General features: G+C 35.9%; 1 protein-coding gene across 3 annotated transcripts in view; it reads left to right on the top strand.

Annotated features, from left to right (window-relative positions):
* Positions 1 to 17,930, top strand: part of DICER1 (dicer 1, ribonuclease III) — a 64,225-nt gene that overhangs the window by 29,270 nt on the left and 17,025 nt on the right. For all 3 annotated transcript variants that reach the window (XM_032692300.1, XM_032692303.1, XM_032692302.1), the window contains 14 exons: positions 925 to 1,093; positions 2,791 to 3,263; positions 6,930 to 7,062; positions 7,977 to 8,219; positions 8,314 to 8,468; positions 9,866 to 9,998; positions 10,458 to 10,533; positions 11,668 to 11,807; positions 14,071 to 14,250; positions 15,065 to 15,278; positions 15,360 to 15,513; positions 17,013 to 17,195; positions 17,516 to 17,621; positions 17,714 to 17,889. In XM_032692300.1, the coding sequence (XP_032548191.1) occupies positions 925 to 1,093; positions 2,791 to 3,263; positions 6,930 to 7,062; positions 7,977 to 8,219; positions 8,314 to 8,468; positions 9,866 to 9,998; positions 10,458 to 10,533; positions 11,668 to 11,807; positions 14,071 to 14,250; positions 15,065 to 15,278; positions 15,360 to 15,513; positions 17,013 to 17,195; positions 17,516 to 17,621; positions 17,714 to 17,889 (2,535 nt within the window). The remainder of the gene's footprint in view (positions 1 to 924; positions 1,094 to 2,790; positions 3,264 to 6,929; positions 7,063 to 7,976; positions 8,220 to 8,313; positions 8,469 to 9,865; positions 9,999 to 10,457; positions 10,534 to 11,667; positions 11,808 to 14,070; positions 14,251 to 15,064; positions 15,279 to 15,359; positions 15,514 to 17,012; positions 17,196 to 17,515; positions 17,622 to 17,713; positions 17,890 to 17,930) is intronic.

The following is a 17,930-nucleotide window of genomic DNA, read 5'->3' as shown; positions in this document are numbered from 1 at the left end:
TTATGTTTGGAGTGTAACTGGTTCATGTCCAGTGTATGCCATAATGTTTCTATTTAGAAAAATGTTACAACATCCACAGTACAATATGTTCTTAATATGGAGAAGTTGCCTTTTTTCCTTTTTTCTTTTTTTTTCCCCCCCCCAAATGAGTAGCCTGAATTTTAAAGGCTGATGAAAGGCAGAGAGAGATGAGAGGAAGTTGTAAATACTTAAGTAGCAGAGGAGTGAGTTACAGAATCTAGAATCCTGTGAATGTTATTTAAAATAAAGATAGTAATAGTGTAATGACTTTTTGTAGGGGAAAATTAGGGTGAAGTGATTTCCATGTATCTTATTTTCTTGCACCAGCTGTACTGAATTGTTGAGTTTCAGACAAAGTTTTTAATGTTTTTTCATGTTCTGGAATAGATGTGTGTGTGTGAATGTTTTATATGCATTTTTCTGAACTTGTGTGAACCATTAGCTTTTAAGAAAATTTCACTGCTATTCAAGAGTATTTTACTAGTGTAAACATAGATATATAGACATAAATTTACAGTATGTGGATTGGTTTTGTTATGCATATAAAGAGAGTACACTTTGGAAAAACAAATGAAGATGGTGGTCAAGGAAATTCAGTTTATTTTGCCTTGAATTTTGCAATATTTGAAATGAGGATAGCAATATTAACCTCCTTTTTAGGAGTGTATTAGGGCGAACAGTATTTTAGAATGAAGTAATTCAATATTTGGGGTGGTGGAGGTTTTTCTCTACTAAAGTATTTAGCTGTATAACTACTAATCATTAGTAATTCATGGTGGGGAAAGAAATGCTCTTGAATACATGTCATGTTGCTGTTGTATTTGATGTATAACCTTAAGAGGGTGAAAAAACTGTGACTTTCAGAAGCTGTGTTTATTTAACTTGTTCTTTGCCCTCATTAAGATATGCTTCTCAGCCATGTGAGATTGTTGTAGACTGTGGACCATATACTGACAAAAGTGGGTTGTATGGAAGATTATTAAAGGAATTGGATGAAGCACTTGCTTTTCTAAATGACTGCAACATATCTGTACATTCAAAAGAAAGAGATTCTACCTTAATTTCTAAGCAGGTAAGGATATCAAACTATGTGAGAAACCTGGGGAATAGGAATCTTACAACTGTTTTACTTTGCGATGTATGTTACATTACTGAAACCTAACCCAGACATCCTAGATGGTCTGAGCCAAAAGACATCTGATTGTTGGATTCACTAATAGTGCAGGTCTTTTCATAAGTGAGTGGGGCTTGAATGTTAGCCATTGATTAGAACTTCATCTGGTTTGAGATTCAGATTTGCTTAAAGCACTGAAACAATTCTGCACCCTGATGTTGTGGGTCCTCATCTCTGAAGTCAAGAATTTGACATCTTCACAATCTCCTTTGACCTCTGAATAATTCACTGTGGAAGAGGAAATAATACCTAAGGAAGTATTTGGACTGTACCCAGTTGTATTAAGAGTTGATAGGAAGAATTCAGGCAAAAATTCCAGCCATAGATGTACAGTATCTTCAGTTTATCTTAGAACAACACTGGACTAGTGCCACACCTCTGGGATGGAATTTGAATCTCAAGCTTGCCCCTGACTTTCTCTGTGTTTGCCCCTATGTTGTCATGCCAGATGGCAGAGTATAATCCAAAAGGTGTGGTGTATTGAGCAGGGACCTGTCATGCCTGGAGTCCACGCATGGTTTTTTTTCCCCCACTTGGGCTTCGTGGTTTGGAATTGCTTCCCAAGTGACAACTATGTAGGTGTATATAAGTCTTTGAACAAGTAACTAGTGAGTCACATTCCCATAATAGTCCATGAGAAAGGTGGAAAATGTATTTTTTCATCAGCCCAAAGTATTCCAGTTTCCTTTAACATTCTTGGAAACTGAGGACTTTGATGCTGGTCCATAAAATACTATTTAAGCCAGAGGGAAAGATGGTACATAAGGCAGCCTAGCACAGCTGCATGGGAAATGGAAGTCCTGATTACTTTTGTGCTAAACTTAAAATGTACTAGGCTAAAATATATAAGGAATACTGGCTGAAGGCAGCTCCATGACTTGCAGAGTCCTAGAGAGTGGATTAGCTGATACATTTCTAAAGCTTTAACCCTCTGTGCTTGTTTTCTGGTCCAGTAACTCTCATAGATGATGGAGGCATCCATATTAGGAAAAAGAAATGAGTTTCAGCCAGAGGTGCTTTTTGTCTTGGCACTGGAGAGTATCCAATGTGTTTTGTTTTTCCTTTGAAAGGGTAGACTTGCTAAGGCTACCCTAAGGCCAATGTACAACTTTCTGGTTATATACTTTTGAAACCCTGCCAGCTATCAGTAATAAATAAAGTAAAAATGCCCAGTAAAGTGTTTATTTTATAAGTTCTGTGTTATATATTAAGGATAAGAATTTCTGCTTTGTTTATCTAGCTGCCTGAAGAAGTATTCTTCTTATTAGTATAATTATCTTAGGGTAAATTTCAAATTACAGTTCCACAAAATTGCAAAATATTGACTAAGCTTGGGGTTTTCTTGAGATTCAGAAATGTACAGAGTTTGAAGTTGATTGATGGTAATTTAAGAGGAAGGGGGAACTTGCTCCATTAGAAACACCAAAGTTCCCAAGGTCATGTAAATAACAAAAGCAGACTTCTGCATATTTTATAACAAAACAATTGTCAGAATTCTTACAAAGATTGTGCTGTAAGAGAAAAAAGCCCCTAGTCTTAAATGAATAGTTCATGAATGTACTCTTTGAACTGATATTTGAATTCATTTGTTGTAGATATTGTCAGACTGTCGAGCTGTGTTGGTTGTTCTGGGACCCTGGTGTGCAGATAAGGTAGCTGGGATGATGGTGAGAGAGCTGCAGAAGTATATCAAACATGAACAAGAGGAGCTGCACAGGAAATTTTTATTGTTTACAGACACTTTCCTAAGGAAAATACATGCACTCTGTGAAGAGCACTTCTCGCCTGCCTCACTTGACCTGAAATTTGTGACCCCAAAAGTAATAAAGCTGCTTGAAATCTTGCGCAAATACAAACCATATGAACGGCAGCAGTTTGAAAGTGTTGAATGGTATAACAATAGGAACCAGGATAATTATGTATCTTGGAGTGATTCTGAAGATGATGATGAGGATGAAGAAATTGAGGAGAAAGAGAAGCCAGAGACTAATTTCCCATCTCCCTTTACTAATATTTTATGTGGAATTATTTTTGTGGAAAGAAGATACACAGCGGTTGTTTTAAATAGGTAAAGACTTTTATTTTTAAAAATAATTATTTTGAAGAAAAAAGGCAGAATCAACTGTCAGGATAATATCATGAATATGTAGGGGATTATTTTGTATTTTCAGAACTCTATTTATAAAGTTGGTTTAGGAGATCATTCTGGATCTATGTAAAGCAGGTGGAGTGGATGGGAAGAGCATGTGTCTTTGAAAATTATATTCAAGGGCTTGTTTCAAACCTGAGTTTGTAATTTCATTCCTTTAGAAGGCAAAAGGTGAAATACTGTACTGAACCCCTAAAATAGGCATATACTGTTCTGTCGTAATCAGCCTTTAAATTTATATTTGCAATGGATGTTGGAAACTTCTCTAGCTTACTGAGGGCAATACTTCTGGAAATTTTACCATTACCCGACTAAATCATAGTATTATATGATCCAAGTCTACAGAAAACCAAATTCACCCTTGCACAAATATCTCTTAAGATTTACCAGTACTGCTTTCAGAGTTGGTGTTTGTAAAATGCCTATTCAGTCAAATACTGAGTGCTTTCTTACAGACTCTACCAAGAAAAATATGAACCTGTGAGTATTTGCCAATTTGCAATACTCTAGTTCCTTATCAGTTTGTGTTCCTGAATGTGCTTCGTGTTAGTTATATATGACACTTAATTGTTAAATGCTGTTTGCCACAAACTATGAATTACATGATTTATTCATCTATCCTGATTTTGTTTTTCAGTAGGTTTCTCAGATAGTGTAATAAATGTCCTGTGCGAGGTGTTCCTTGCGTTCTGGATACCTCTGAATCTGACCCCTGTGTTGATACATTTTTGCCCAAGTCAATAGTTTGAATGAATAACATACTCTTTGATCTGCCAACTTGCCTATGTGCGTTTTCTCAATGTTATCTTTTCTCTTTGCCTTTTTTTTGCATTTTTAAATATGTTCACATAAATCTGCAAATATGAGGCAAACTAAGCTGTTCAGTGAAATGAACATATGCTGTTAATAACTCCTGAAGAAATAACATTAACAGAGTCTGATAACATTTTTGCTGAGCTGAAATAAATATTTCATTGCCCTGCATGGAATGAACAGAACTGGGAAAACTTTATTCTTCTCTGTTAAGTTATGAATATGATTTAAATCATACTGGTTTTCCACTGTACGTTCTTGTAGACAGTGATTTATACACTATAGAATATCCTAACTGCTGTTGAACCTGACAGAATATGGTGTCTAGATGAAATAGGTAACCAAATTCTGACATTTTTAACCTCACCTTGGGTTAAGGTTATTGGCTGCAAAATATAAAACTGTATGTAAATTTTTGTCCCCTTCTCAAAGCTAGCTACCAGACTCTCAAAATGCTCCTTCACCTCATGTGTCATACATGGTTGACCATCACACCCGAGCTGTTGGAATTAAGACTGGAAGCCTTCAGTGGAGAACCTCCCTATAGGGTTATTTGAGTGGAGTGGATTTAGTTCAGGGCCTCTGCTGATGATACTTAATATATAGGGGAAAGATTGCTTCCTGAATGAGAGAGTCATGAGTGTTTGAATTAGTGTATCACAACTATTTCAGCTTCCAGTAATCCAATATGGATCATTCAATAGAACTAAGTTAAAAATAGAACTTTTCTTAAAATGTATTTATTATGGTAGTATTTAGAGATTAGAATACCATTTTATTAAATCCATTATGACTGAGGAAAGACAAGATTCATGGCACGTATTTGTACTTTCTGGGTCTTTGACTATTATTACACTCAACTAATGGAGTGGCTCACTTATTGTTTAATTTGGTGTATACAGTTGTGTTCTGGTGCCTACACACTCCTTTTCAGAAGAGAAGACATTTTCTAAAGCCCAGTTTCCTTCCATTTGCATTGCTGTACCTCTCAACTTCCTTAGGGAGAGGTTGGAAAGCAGAAGTTCATGTATCTATTTGAAGAACAGTACCTGTTACCTATCACAAATACTTATTTAATCTCAAGGTTGAAGTCTTGAATGTTTCTCAGGAACTTGCCAAAGATGTGCACAGTGAAATGTTTCTTCAGATGTTTTTAATTGTCCATTTCTGTAACAAATGAAATTAAGTAAGAATGTTTGAGATGCTTAGTAGGTAATCAATCTATATGACCTGACAGAAATGCCATATGAAAAAAGAAATATTAAAAAACCCAGGATTTCTGGCCAGTTATTAACCCATACTTTCTTAGTATGTCTATCTCAAGAGCCTAGAGACTGGATAGAGAAATGTAGCTCTATTTAGCCTTGAACTAACAAATCACATTTGCATTTTAGCACAGGATGATCCTTATAGTCTATTTCCAGAAGGATGCCAAGCTATTTGCCACTTTTCCATCTTCTTGCCTATACTCCCTTTCCATTCCAGTTTTAACAGATAGCAAAGGAAGGAAGTCTTCAAGGTGTTTTATGTTCCCATAGATTTTGTTAGAAATAGGGACCAGGAAAGGGGGCAAGACTTCAGTAGTTTTTCAAGGGTAGAAAGAGCAGGGAGAACTTTGCCATTTTCCATCTGGTTTGGCAGCAGCTTGCTGGGCAGATGGTAGGCATGTAGCTGGGGACTGGCACAGCACCCATCTACTTAATATATGAGACAGAACTGCTAGGGATTTATCTGGGAAAGGTTGGAATTGCTGTTGGAGGTGAACAGAGGCAGGGTGTTCTTTGGCTGTGAGGAGCACCTGACAATGGACACGATGCACGTGCGGTTGAGCAAAGTAGTACTGTGATGGCTGTAGTGAGACATGCAAGGGATCTAATTTTTTGATATTTTTATTTGGATCTGCTGCTCAAAAGCCTGTTGAGAAGTCCCAGATTCTGTCCATCCTGAAAACTGATCAACTAATGTAGCTACAGTGTAATTAGTTTGATTGCACATGGTAATGGTGGTTTTAAATCCATAAATGTCTCATTCTAGATTTAGTGCATTATTTGTACAAGCAATCTTCTACCTTGTCTTTGAAATCAGAACACTGCAGAAAGCAGTCTTTCCTGCTTCTGTAACCTAAAGAATAAACTGAGGGTAAATAAATTGAGAGCATGGATGCTCCTCACATCCCTGTTCAGTATTCCTTTTAAAGCATTGGATTAAGTTCTCCGTTTGAGTAAATTTCACAATTAGTGAATTTCTCACTGGGTAGGCTGATCATTGCTCTTTAGAAAAACAGGTCAGTATTTTGTCACCAGTATACTTAAACAGGATATATCTTCTAATATTAAGTAGAATTGCAATATTATGTTTTAACCTAAAATTTAATATCTTATACTGAGGAAACATACTTTGTTGAGGAAGCAGTTACAGGTCTGTCTTCTAAAATCAAGCACAGTTAACAGAAAAAGAGATAAACAAAAGCAATTATAAGTAGGGTGCTTTAGCAGCAGGGAGCCTTAGAGTAATAGATTGGTTTAAAAATATCTAGTTTTACTGTGATCGGTCTGAAATGTGTGTGATGCAGGGCCACTCATGCTGTATAGGTATGCAGTCTGTCTTGTGTTAACCTTACAGAGCTTTTTGAGAAGACTGCAGTAAGTTTGTGTTAGCGTGGCTTAATTGTCATACCTCCACTTTTTCTTTTAATGTAGGTCTTAAAAACCTTAAGATTTTCTTCCATTTTCTGGGTTGTGTGACTTCTAAAAACACATGTGATATTTTTAGGTTGATAAAAGAAGCTGGCAAGCAAGATCCAGAACTGGCTTACATCAGTAGCAATTTTATAACTGGACATGGCATTGGCAAGAACCAGCCTCGTAACAAGCAGATGGAAGTAGAATTTAGAAAACAGGAAGAGGTAACTTCAAGAAAAAAAATTTAAATTAGCAGTACCTTCAGAACCTTTTTTTTGTGTGTGTGTGTGTCTTTAAAAAGCAAAAAAGGCCAACAGGCAGAGTCTGGGGCAAAGTCATGGGAAGTTCAGGGAATACCTTTGGTTTAACAAATATACACACTTATTGGAGATACAGATGTTGTTTATAAAAAAAGTAACAACGTGTTTAGAGATGTTGGTATGTCACGTTACACAAACAGAAATTAAAACAATGTAAAATCATGTTTGTGTCTAGTCAGATCTAATTTTTCCACATTTATGTTAGTGGTAATATAGTAATACTGTAAAGAAAATTAAGGTTGCTGACATATTGCAATAGTTAAGCTGGTTTTAATATTTATCTTTTATAAAAGTGAATTTTGTAAATCATTAAATTATATAAATATTAATAAACCCCACGATTTTTAAATCAGTTAAAGCTCATCCCAGCTGGGTTGTCCTCCTTAGTATTATTTCATATATAATATAAATATCAGAAGTGCCAGCTCTAGAATATGCTCTATCCCCAAAGATGCTTCAGCCTCAGAATGTTTGGGAAAAGATGCTGTCCTGAAAGCAGCTTTTTTTTCCCTTTTATACCACAACTGAAAAATTGTAAATAAATAGGGAAGGATCCTCTCCATTGCTAGTGGCTATATTAGCTTCTTAGCCTCATATGATTCCACATATCAGATTTGACTCCTAGAAATCTACTGGTTCTGTTAAATAGTCTTGTTGTATTCCTGAAAAGATTTTTGTAATAGTTTTGCATTTGCGTATTTAGAAATATTTTTGGACTGTCTCACCATCTCACCTTTTTCTTATTGTCTTTTGTTGAATCTCATGATGGAAACAGATCTTGGACTAACTTCTCAAATTTATCTTCATTACTTCTGCAGGTTCTTCGAAAATTTCGAGCACATGAAACCAACCTACTTATTGCTACCAGTATTGTAGAAGAGGGTGTTGACATACCAAAATGCAACTTGGTGGTGCGTTTTGATTTGCCCACGGAGTACCGCTCCTATGTGCAGTCAAAAGGAAGAGCCAGAGCACCAATTTCCAATTATATTATGTTAGCAGATACAGACAAAATCAAAAGTTTTGAAGAAGATCTTAAGACATATAAAGCAATTGAGAAGGTATGAGGGCAGATGAATGGGCCTGGTCTGGTTAAATGTTTCATAGTACTTTTTAAGGGAAAAATTTCTCATATTCTGTTCTTGAAATGTTAAGATCCTCAGAAACAAATGCTCAAAATCTGTTGATACCAATGAAACTGAAACTGAACCCATTGTTGATGATGATGATGTATTTCCACCCTACGTATTGAGGCCAGATGAAAACAGTCCAAGAGTTACTATTAACACTGCTATTGGACACATAAATAGGTAAGAGGCATATTTAATTTTTACTTCATGTCTTTGAATAAAAAGTTTCTTAGTCTGTCTCACAACATGAAAGCACAGGCTGAGGCATTTTACACATTTTCTCTTAGGCATCTTGACAGGATATGCTCTCTCAAAGAAAGTGGTCACAGCAATTTGAAGGCATTATTTGCTGTTTTTATCTTTATCCTACCAGAGGTTCTAGCACTGATAATAACTGTAGTTATAATGATTCCTGTTTAATAAAAAACTTCCCTGAAAACATAGTTTCAAAATGGGTAGTAAGATTGGTTTTTTTGCTTGTCAGGCTAGTTTTGAAAATAAATAAATAAAAGAACTGTTAAAACTGTAATTAAATCTTCCAGTTCTAATATTCACATTTGTAATAGCAGTCTGTTGTCATCTTTAAAAACCGAATCACAGTAATAAAGGTGAACATAATAAAAGTCCACAAGACAGGATGATATGCTTTCAGGGGAGCTGGTCAAGTATCAAGTTTGTAAGGCCAAGACAATTAGAGGAGGTTCTTAGTGACAGGAAGATGTAGATGTTATTAATACTTCAAAAAAAAAGGCAAGTAAGAAGATCCAGGGAGCTATGGACTGGTCAATGTATCTGTAGTCATATGGAATAATATGGACCAAGTCCTCATCACAGCAGTTTCTAGGCATGTAAAGAAAATGGGGTTGGCAGAAACCAACCAAACTTTGCTGGGGGCAGTTTTTGATCAACCAGACTTCTTATCTCCAGTGTGGTTGACTATGAGAAGCCCTGAATGTCATTTACTTAAGTAAAGCTTCTCATGCAATTGCCAAAGTGCCTTAGTAGCTAAATTCTTGAGATGCAGACCATTTTGATTGACTTCCTGGTAAATAAAGCCTGTCAAAAGCAGTCAGATTTGAAGGGTGAATCGTAGATAGTAGATGGTTCAAAGGCTGTCTGGCAGCTGGTTATATCTGGCATTACTCCTCTACTGTTAAGAGGTTCAGCATAGTTTAACATCAGTGTGTTTGCGTTTAATGCTAAGTTGGGAGAGAGGGAAGTGAGTACAAGGGAGGAAAGGCTACTCCTCAGAGGGAAAACCATGACAAATAGGAGGAATAAGGCAATAGAAAAATCAGGAGACAATGCAAAACCTGGGACCTGAGATGAGATAGACCTGTGCATCATTACAACCCTGGAATGACCTTGCTGTGGAGACCTGGTGTATATTAAAGGACTGGGAGGTCTTCTGCTCAGTAGTTAGTTGAATATTTGTCAGCAGTGTACCTTTGCAGTGGCCAGTATGACCTGAAATCATCTTCTGTAGCATCCGCACCAGTAAGGCAAGGTTCCACTGAAATGTGTTTAGATTTCAATTTGCAGGTTTTGATGATCTGTAAAATGTTTTGTCAACTTAGGTACTGCGCTAGATTACCAAGTGATCCATTTACACACCTAGCTCCCAAGTGTAAAACCCGGGAACTACCTGACCATACGTTTTACTCTACTCTCTACCTGCCAATCAACTCACCTCTTCGAGCTTCAATTGTTGTAGGTATTTGGGGAAGAAAAAGCATGGAAATAAGCAAATATATTGGTCTAAGAACTGGTCTGTGCTGTTTTTAGAATTAGTATCATAGCTGTTAATGAAAATTTTTTCCGTATTGTGCTCTGTAACTGTATTTAGGTCACTGTTTATTTCTATTATAATCCATTTTCCATCAATTACTGTTTATACCAAAGGCAAAAATATTTAGATATTCTTCCAGGGCCTTGTTGTTTCACGCATTTGTCCTATATTGTTTTTGATTGAAAGTATGTTGAGTTCTTGTAATTTTGGTTTTTGTGGAAAAACAGCGTAATCCTGAATATCTTCCTAAAACTGGCATCAATGCATTTTTTTAAAAAAACTTTGCTTACCTGATATGCTTGTGTGAAACTAATTAAACAAGTATGATAAGTAATGTGCTAATCAACCAAAGTTTTGATGAAGTATTTAAATGTTTATAGGGTCCTCCAATGAGTTGTGCAAGACTGGCTGAGAGAGTTGTAGCTCTTATTTGCTGTGAAAAACTGCACAAAATTGGTAAGAACTGAAAAAGCAACCTCTTTGGTAAAGTATGTTTTATAGTTGAGAAATTACGTATGGTGTAGATGATATATATGATGATATATGGTATATACATGCATTTCTGCTGTAGCCATCTATTGTAACTTTCTTTTACTTGCCTTGTTTTGTAATATGATCATGTACTTATCAATCTAACTCAGATCTTATAAACTAAAGTTAAATTTTCCAGGGAAATCTTGTTGTATAACGTATTTTGTCTTAAACAGCAAAAACAAGATTAGTACAGACACAGATTTTGCCAATGAATATACTTCTTAAAAGGGAAAAGAGTCTTGTTCTCTAGAAGATATTGATTGTAGGTCAGAAACTATATCCTGCAGCCAAAAGATAACTTGCCTTTTAAAGTGAATTGTGACAAATTAAAAGATAATAATACACAAACCTAAATTTATTGTTTTCTCTACTGTATCATAAGTCATGTTCCAAAAAAAGTACATTGAGGGACTACTTCAGCTCTCTTGTCTCCTGTAAGTATAATGGAGCGTGTTCTTCACTGTGTAACATTTTGAAGAGAATTCCATGTTATGAGTTTTTTGAAGTACAGAAGTATTTATGTATCTTTTAAGTAAAAAAATTTGTAGGTCTGGTGTTTGTATTTTATTTCTGAATTAAACCCTTTGATCACTGAATTCATACCGATAAACGTATCCAAGAATAACACTCTAATGGCTCAACCCAGTGTTGAGAGTGCATATTCTACAGTAGTAATTTACTTTTTAGAATGATAGAGAAGTATAACTGTTCCCTCTTTCTTGGCTTAACTCCACGTGAGTGATTTTTAAATTAGTATTTCAGTCAAGGATTGCCTTTTATGGCCAAAAAGAATTCATTGGTTTTTGATATTTTCATTAGAGAATTCAGTTTTTTAATTTCAGTGGGTTTTACTGTAAATGAGTATTTTTGCCCAAAATTCAGTCTTTATCACTCTTTCCCCAAAGTTTCACTTTTGGAATCTTGCAGGAGTGTGTGTATTTTAAAAACTTATGTGAGGTGTTTTCATGAGCAGTCTCATCTGATGTGTAGGATGTGAAGGAACCAAGATTTGATTGTTCATAATGCTATTTCTTCGCACTCTTTCATAATAATCAGGTGAACTGGATGATCATTTGATGCCAGTTGGTAAAGAAACGGTTAAATATGAGGAGGAACTTGATTTACACGATGAAGAAGAAACCAGTGTTCCAGGAAGACCAGGCTCTACAAAACGAAGACAGTGCTATCCTAAAGCTGTTAGTATCACTCGCTGCTGTCCACACCTCTGATCAAATACCTTATGTACTGATGAGACAGAATTGCTAACTCTTAATCGTATAAGTATTTTTTGCAACGTGTCTTGCATTTATATTGAAAATATTTTGCAGTTCAAATTCTGTGTAAAATTGCACTGTTACCTGAATTTATGGTACCACATGTTTTGGAAGCATGCGTGTAAGTTCAAGGAGCATCCACTTTGTGTAGGGCTGGTTGACTATTAGCCTGGTATGAAAATAAGTGTGAGGAAAATTGTCCTCCATTAATAATCTGTAAAATATTTACCTTCTCTGGCAAATGCACTAGAGCAAAGGAGGAATTATTGACTTTCTAGACAAGGAGATACACGGGGCTAAACACAGAAATAGATGGAGGTTTTTTTAGATACCTGGTTTAATTTGGGAAGTTTACCGATTGAACACAGAATTTCGTAGCTTCTGGTTTAAATCTTAGTATATCAAATAAGTATACTTTTACTATTTTTTCATTTTTAAAATAGTTCTAAATATTATACTTAATATACCAAAAGGTATACTACAGTGCTGCATTAAGTAACTTATCCACAGTTCTGTTGTAACAGGCTTCAACCACATCAGTTTGTAGCGTTGGATTTCTTAAATGGTATGTGTATGGGAATTTCAAATACTTTAAAAATAAGGAAAAATAGAGGAAAAAAGCTGTGTCAGAGTATTTTGCAACTACTCTGGAACCTTCATTGTTCCCCTGCAATTGTTACAGTTCTGTCTAAGGTCATTTGAATAGGACAGGTACCTAATTCAGAATCTGATAATCTGCGTTTCAGGGAGAAACTGATAGTCTTTGTCATATGGAGGAATGTCAGCATGGACACCCACATTAGTGGACTCTAGTGCTGTGTTGTACCTTCATGTGCAGCCTCAGTTATGGTCGTAGCCCTTCAGTAATTCCATTCTTGCCATCTTCCACATGCCCCAATTTTATTAGTAGTTCCAGTAATCAGTTACTAGGAAAGTTTTGGGAAGGATACCATGGCATCACAGAGGGAATGACAGATGAGAAAACCTTTTTCGTGCAAGACTCCACAAACACTTTGCATCTTTGCAGTGTTTCTTGGTCGGTTGTTACAAGTACTTTTCTCTATCTTCTTGCCTCACTAGTGATTGGGGTGACTCATAAAATGCAAGCTTATTCTATCTCGTTCAGAGGAGTTGATTTGTCTAGTGATGCATCATTCTTTCTCAGTTTGGTTTTTTTTTTAATAGGGAATCTAAGAATATTTTTCTTTGCTTTTGTCCCAACTTTTCACATCTGGAAAAGAAGCTTTGGCAAATGTTTAAGGTCTCTAAGATCCTCTTGGGCTTAATGTAGTTATTAAACTTATGAGTAATTTTCCATTAAGTCAAGGCCATAGTTTTACTGCAGTGTAACTTTAAAATCCAGGACTACATGTATTGCAATTTAGTTTTAGACAAACAGGAGGATCAATTTTGAGACCTGCAAAGTAATGAACTCCTACCAAACATAAAGCATGGTTTCTTAATGTCTGTGACAAACACAAACAGCAGAGTTAAAAGTGCTTGTGGCTGAGTGTTCACATCTGCAAGCTAGAATTGTTATGAGAACTCATATAATGTAGTACCTGGGCAAAGGGGCAGTCCCTTGAATTTTGTTTTTTTGTCCCAAGTGTATGAAAAACATTTTTGATACTTCTCAGTTCTGCTGGAAGAAGAATCTGTGTTAATGAAGCTGCAATGAAGCTTTATGTGAAAATTGAATTACTGGGATGTAGATTTTTTTGGCCCCCCTGTTAAGGTCCAAAGAGCTTGGACATAGTGTGCTCCAGAGTTACTGGTTAAATCAGACATTGGCATCAACACTTCAGTTGTATTTATGGTATTTATGTATTTAAGTGCTGCCTGTGTTCTACAGTTAAACTGGCATTTTTAAGATAGGGTGGATAACAGAGTAAGATCAGGGATGTAGTAGAAGTTGCCTCTTGGCTAATAGGAAGATCTGGGAGCATCATGTTTCCTTGATGCAAGTATTTGGACAGATTTCGTGGCTGCCATACCAGGCTGCTGACCAAACACTTTTGCTTAAGAAAAAAACACTACTTGAGCCCAGATTAATTTTTTTTTTATTCCTTATTTTTAGCAATGCCTTTCCAAATCAACATGTGATACCTTGTTCAAAGAATAGTATTTAGGTGAACTTTGCTGATTTTTATTGTGTTAATGTTTTTTCTTTTTTTTTGACTTTTAGATTCCAGAGTGTTTGAGGGATAGTTACCCCAAACCTGATCAGCCCTGTTACCTGTATGTAATAGGAATGGTGTTAACAACTCCTCTACCTGATGAGCTCAACTTCAGGAGACGAAAGCTATATCCTCCTGAGGATACAACAAGATGTTTTGGCATATTGACAGCCAAACCTATACCTCAAGTAAGGAAACTATTTCCTTTCCTTATTCTACATGCCTTACAACCTGTTGCTTTCCACTTGCTCCCCCCTCAAGACTGAAGAGTTGGAAATGACCATGAGTACTGCTTGTATCTGGCAGCCTCAAGAAAATAAACAACAGTATCCATCCAATCAAGTCTCCACTTTTTGTGTTTATGGATAGAACTATCTGTTCTGTTTTGACCTTTTGTTTTACAAATTTATTTTTTAGGATTTTGCACTTGCAAATCCAAAATGTCCCTCCTTCTTTGTATGAGATATGACAGGAGTTGACATTTCAGCTGCAGAGATGGCCTACACCCCCACTACCTTATCTATACAAAAGCTATGGTAACAACTCCTCAGCATTCCTGGTCTGCAGCAGCAGCAGAAAAAGTCAACCATGTTTATTGAAATTGACACCTCTTGCTTCGGAAAATTTTTAGTAGACGTTTTCTCTTGGACAGACTCAGTTGAAGAAGATTTTTTTCAAGTTGTATTTTTTGTTGTCCACACATGAAAACATTTTTTCCTTCATAATAGAAAATACTTCTTTTTCTGCCTACCTTTTATAAAGAGAAGAACTGTAAAGCACAAGGAGAACTATTTAAAAAACCAAATCAGTCATTCTTTAAGCTTTCAAAATCTCATCTGTAGTTGCAGGTCATCACGGTTCAAAATTCTAATCCAATTTGATCCAGTTTGCTGTGGGGTCAGGCAAACATTGCTTCAGCATCTGAACTAAACAACCAGTACTCTGTAGAGGAATCCTACTCTGAATTGTCTTTTGTGATTTCTTTGGGTTTTGTTTCTTTAGATTCCTCACTTTCCTGTGTATACTCGCTCTGGAGAGGTTACAATATCTATTGAGCTTAAGAAATCTGGTTTTACTCTGTCTCTGCAAATGCTTGAGCTGATAACGAGACTCCACCAGTACATTTTTTCACATATTCTTCGTCTTGAGAAACCTGCACTAGAGTTCAAACCCACAGAAGCTGATTCAGCCTATTGTGTTCTACCTCTTAATGTTGGTAAGAACAAAAATTTTGTAATTTACAAATTCTAAGAAAAGTTCAGCCTGGAAAACTGAGTTGTGCATTTTCCTTTTTAAGTTGATGACTCCAGCACTTTGGACATTGACTTTAAGTTTATGGAAGACATTGAGAAATCCGAGGCACGTACAGGCATTCCCAGTACACAGTATACAAAAGAAATGCCTTTTATTTTCAAGTTAGAAGATTACCAGGACGCAGTTATCATTCCACGGTGAGTACTCTATATTTAGGTATGTACTTACTGTATTTATACAAACACTTGTAATAAGGGAATGTTAGTATCTGCAGCAGAATTGCTTTTTATGAACTGTATGCCATTAATTTGAAGGTATCTGGTTGCGTCTCAAACAATTTAAAGTTTGGGGTTTTTTTTAATGAGTAGTTAATCTTATATAGTAGGATTTAAGTGTTTAGGTCTCCCAAAACTCATTACCTTTTTATTAGAAATAGTAGAGCTCACCACAAAACTTATGCAGTATTCTGATAAAACATTGTGACTTCATCAAGAGCTGGCCTACTGAAACTAATTTTCATTTGGAAGATTGAGTGGGAGTCCTGTTCTTTGGTTACTGCTTATTCACACCTAAGGCCTGTTAAAGGAAGGTATGCTACTGGTAGATGGGAAAATTACAAGTGATAGAGACCAGTTAATAGAATCTTTATATTGAGTGGTATTCATGTTACGTGCTGGATATGCAAAGGTTCTCCAGAATTGGTAGGCTCTGTGGAGGCTTAATTGTTCCGTATGGACTGACTGGCTTGTGTTGTATCTAGTGTATTGTAAACAACAGTACTTGCTAAATATATATAGAAGATAAATGTAAGTACTTTGTTTTGGCCTCACCTGTATCAGTGTTTTTTTTTTTTTTGTTCCCCCTCCCTCCCCCCTCCCCGGTAGAAACTGAAAAGGTTCATTAATACTGTGAAAATTTTATTTGGAGATATCTATTTAGATATTTGCATAGCAACTTAAAATGATAGATGCACCAGGTCAAAGTATGAAATCACCTACTATGCAAATCTAATTATTGAATATTGATTTAATGATTTTTCATCATTAATATTATTTTCCCATGCATGTTTATCACCATAGTTTCCAATGAGCATCAGTAGCTACAGTAAAGATGTTGCAGCATTCTGGCTCTAATTTCAGTCTTCTGTATTACAAGATCTGCATTGCCCTTGAAGGGCTTGTGAACTTACCTTGCTACATATTTGAAGTTTTGTATTCTTTTTGTGGGGTGACTTGGGTAAAAAAGACAGTTTAGATGTGAGGCAGTACAATCTTTGTATGCAGAGGAACTCTGTACTGATGTAGAATACCATGTAGGAGACTAGATAATAAAAAGCCAGATTATCAAGTTTAATTGGTAGGTGTTTGGAATTAAGAAATTATAATTTGTAGCATTACGGTTGTCCAGAGCTTGATTTTTCTATTGCGTGTTGAAGACATAGATCCTCCATTTAATTTAAATGTTTATCTGTAAAGGAAATTTCACAGATTATAGATTGACTTTATTTGTCCTTATCACAGAGCACATCTCGTTTAATATTTGAGTTAGCTAAACAAGTGATTTCTACAACAAAAAAGAAAACCACCAACCAAAAATCTCAAGTGAACTCTTTAACTATAACTCCTGACCACATTAGAACACAAGGAACTTAGCAAAAGCTTTACCGTAATGCCAAAGTATTTTATTTTTTTTTTAGGTATCGAAATTTTGATCAGCCTCATCGATTCTATGTAGCTGATGTATACACTGATCTTACTCCACTCAGTAAATTCCCTTCCCCTGAATATGAAACTTTTGCTGAATATTATAAAACAAAGTATAATCTTGACCTAACCAATCTCAACCAGCCACTGCTGGATGTGGACCACACATCTTCAAGGTAACAACAGTCATATTTGTCTGATGTTTGTAGTTTGACAGTAAAATGCCTTTTTTTTTTCCTTTTTCCTAATTATGGGATAAAGCTGAGAGCTTCTGTCCTCCAAAATAATTACCGATTTTCTTTTTCTTGAGACCTACCTAACTTATGTAAAACCAATTATAACTCAAGTCCATTTTTTCCCGGATGTAATTGTGCTGTCACTTCACAGCACATTGAAATTGAATACTAAGAAAAGTCATCACTTTAGAAAGTTTAGACTAGTAAGTTCTGTTCATTAATTATGTACTTACATCACAGTATTTTCACATGGTTTTTAGACTTAATCTTTTGACTCCTCGCCATTTGAATCAGAAGGGAAAAGCACTTCCACTAAGCAGTGCTGAGAAGAGGAAGGCAAAGTGGGAAAGTTTGCAGAATAAGCAGGTAAAATAGAAGTATCTAATTCAAGTGGACTCCTTTAATAGTGATCTGAGAACTTTACAAGGAAAATTCTTTTCTTTCCCCCCTCTCCCCAGATACTGGTTCCTGAGCTTTGTGCTATACATCCTATTCCAGCATCATTGTGGAGAAAAGCAGTTTGCCTCCCCAGCATACTTTACCGCCTGCACTGCCTTTTGACAGCAGAGGAACTAAGAGCTCAAACAGCCACTGATGCTGGTGTAGGGGTTAAATCACTTCCTGCAGATTTCAGGCACGTATTTTTTCAACATGATACCTGAATTGATTGGAAAA

This window comes from Chiroxiphia lanceolata, chromosome 6, assembly GCF_009829145.1.
Source record: "Chiroxiphia lanceolata isolate bChiLan1 chromosome 6, bChiLan1.pri, whole genome shotgun sequence".
NCBI classification, from domain to species: domain Eukaryota; kingdom Metazoa; phylum Chordata; class Aves; order Passeriformes; family Pipridae; genus Chiroxiphia; species Chiroxiphia lanceolata.
The sequence above is the reverse complement of the archived record's forward strand: the minus strand, read 5'-3'. Positions and strand labels throughout refer to the sequence as shown.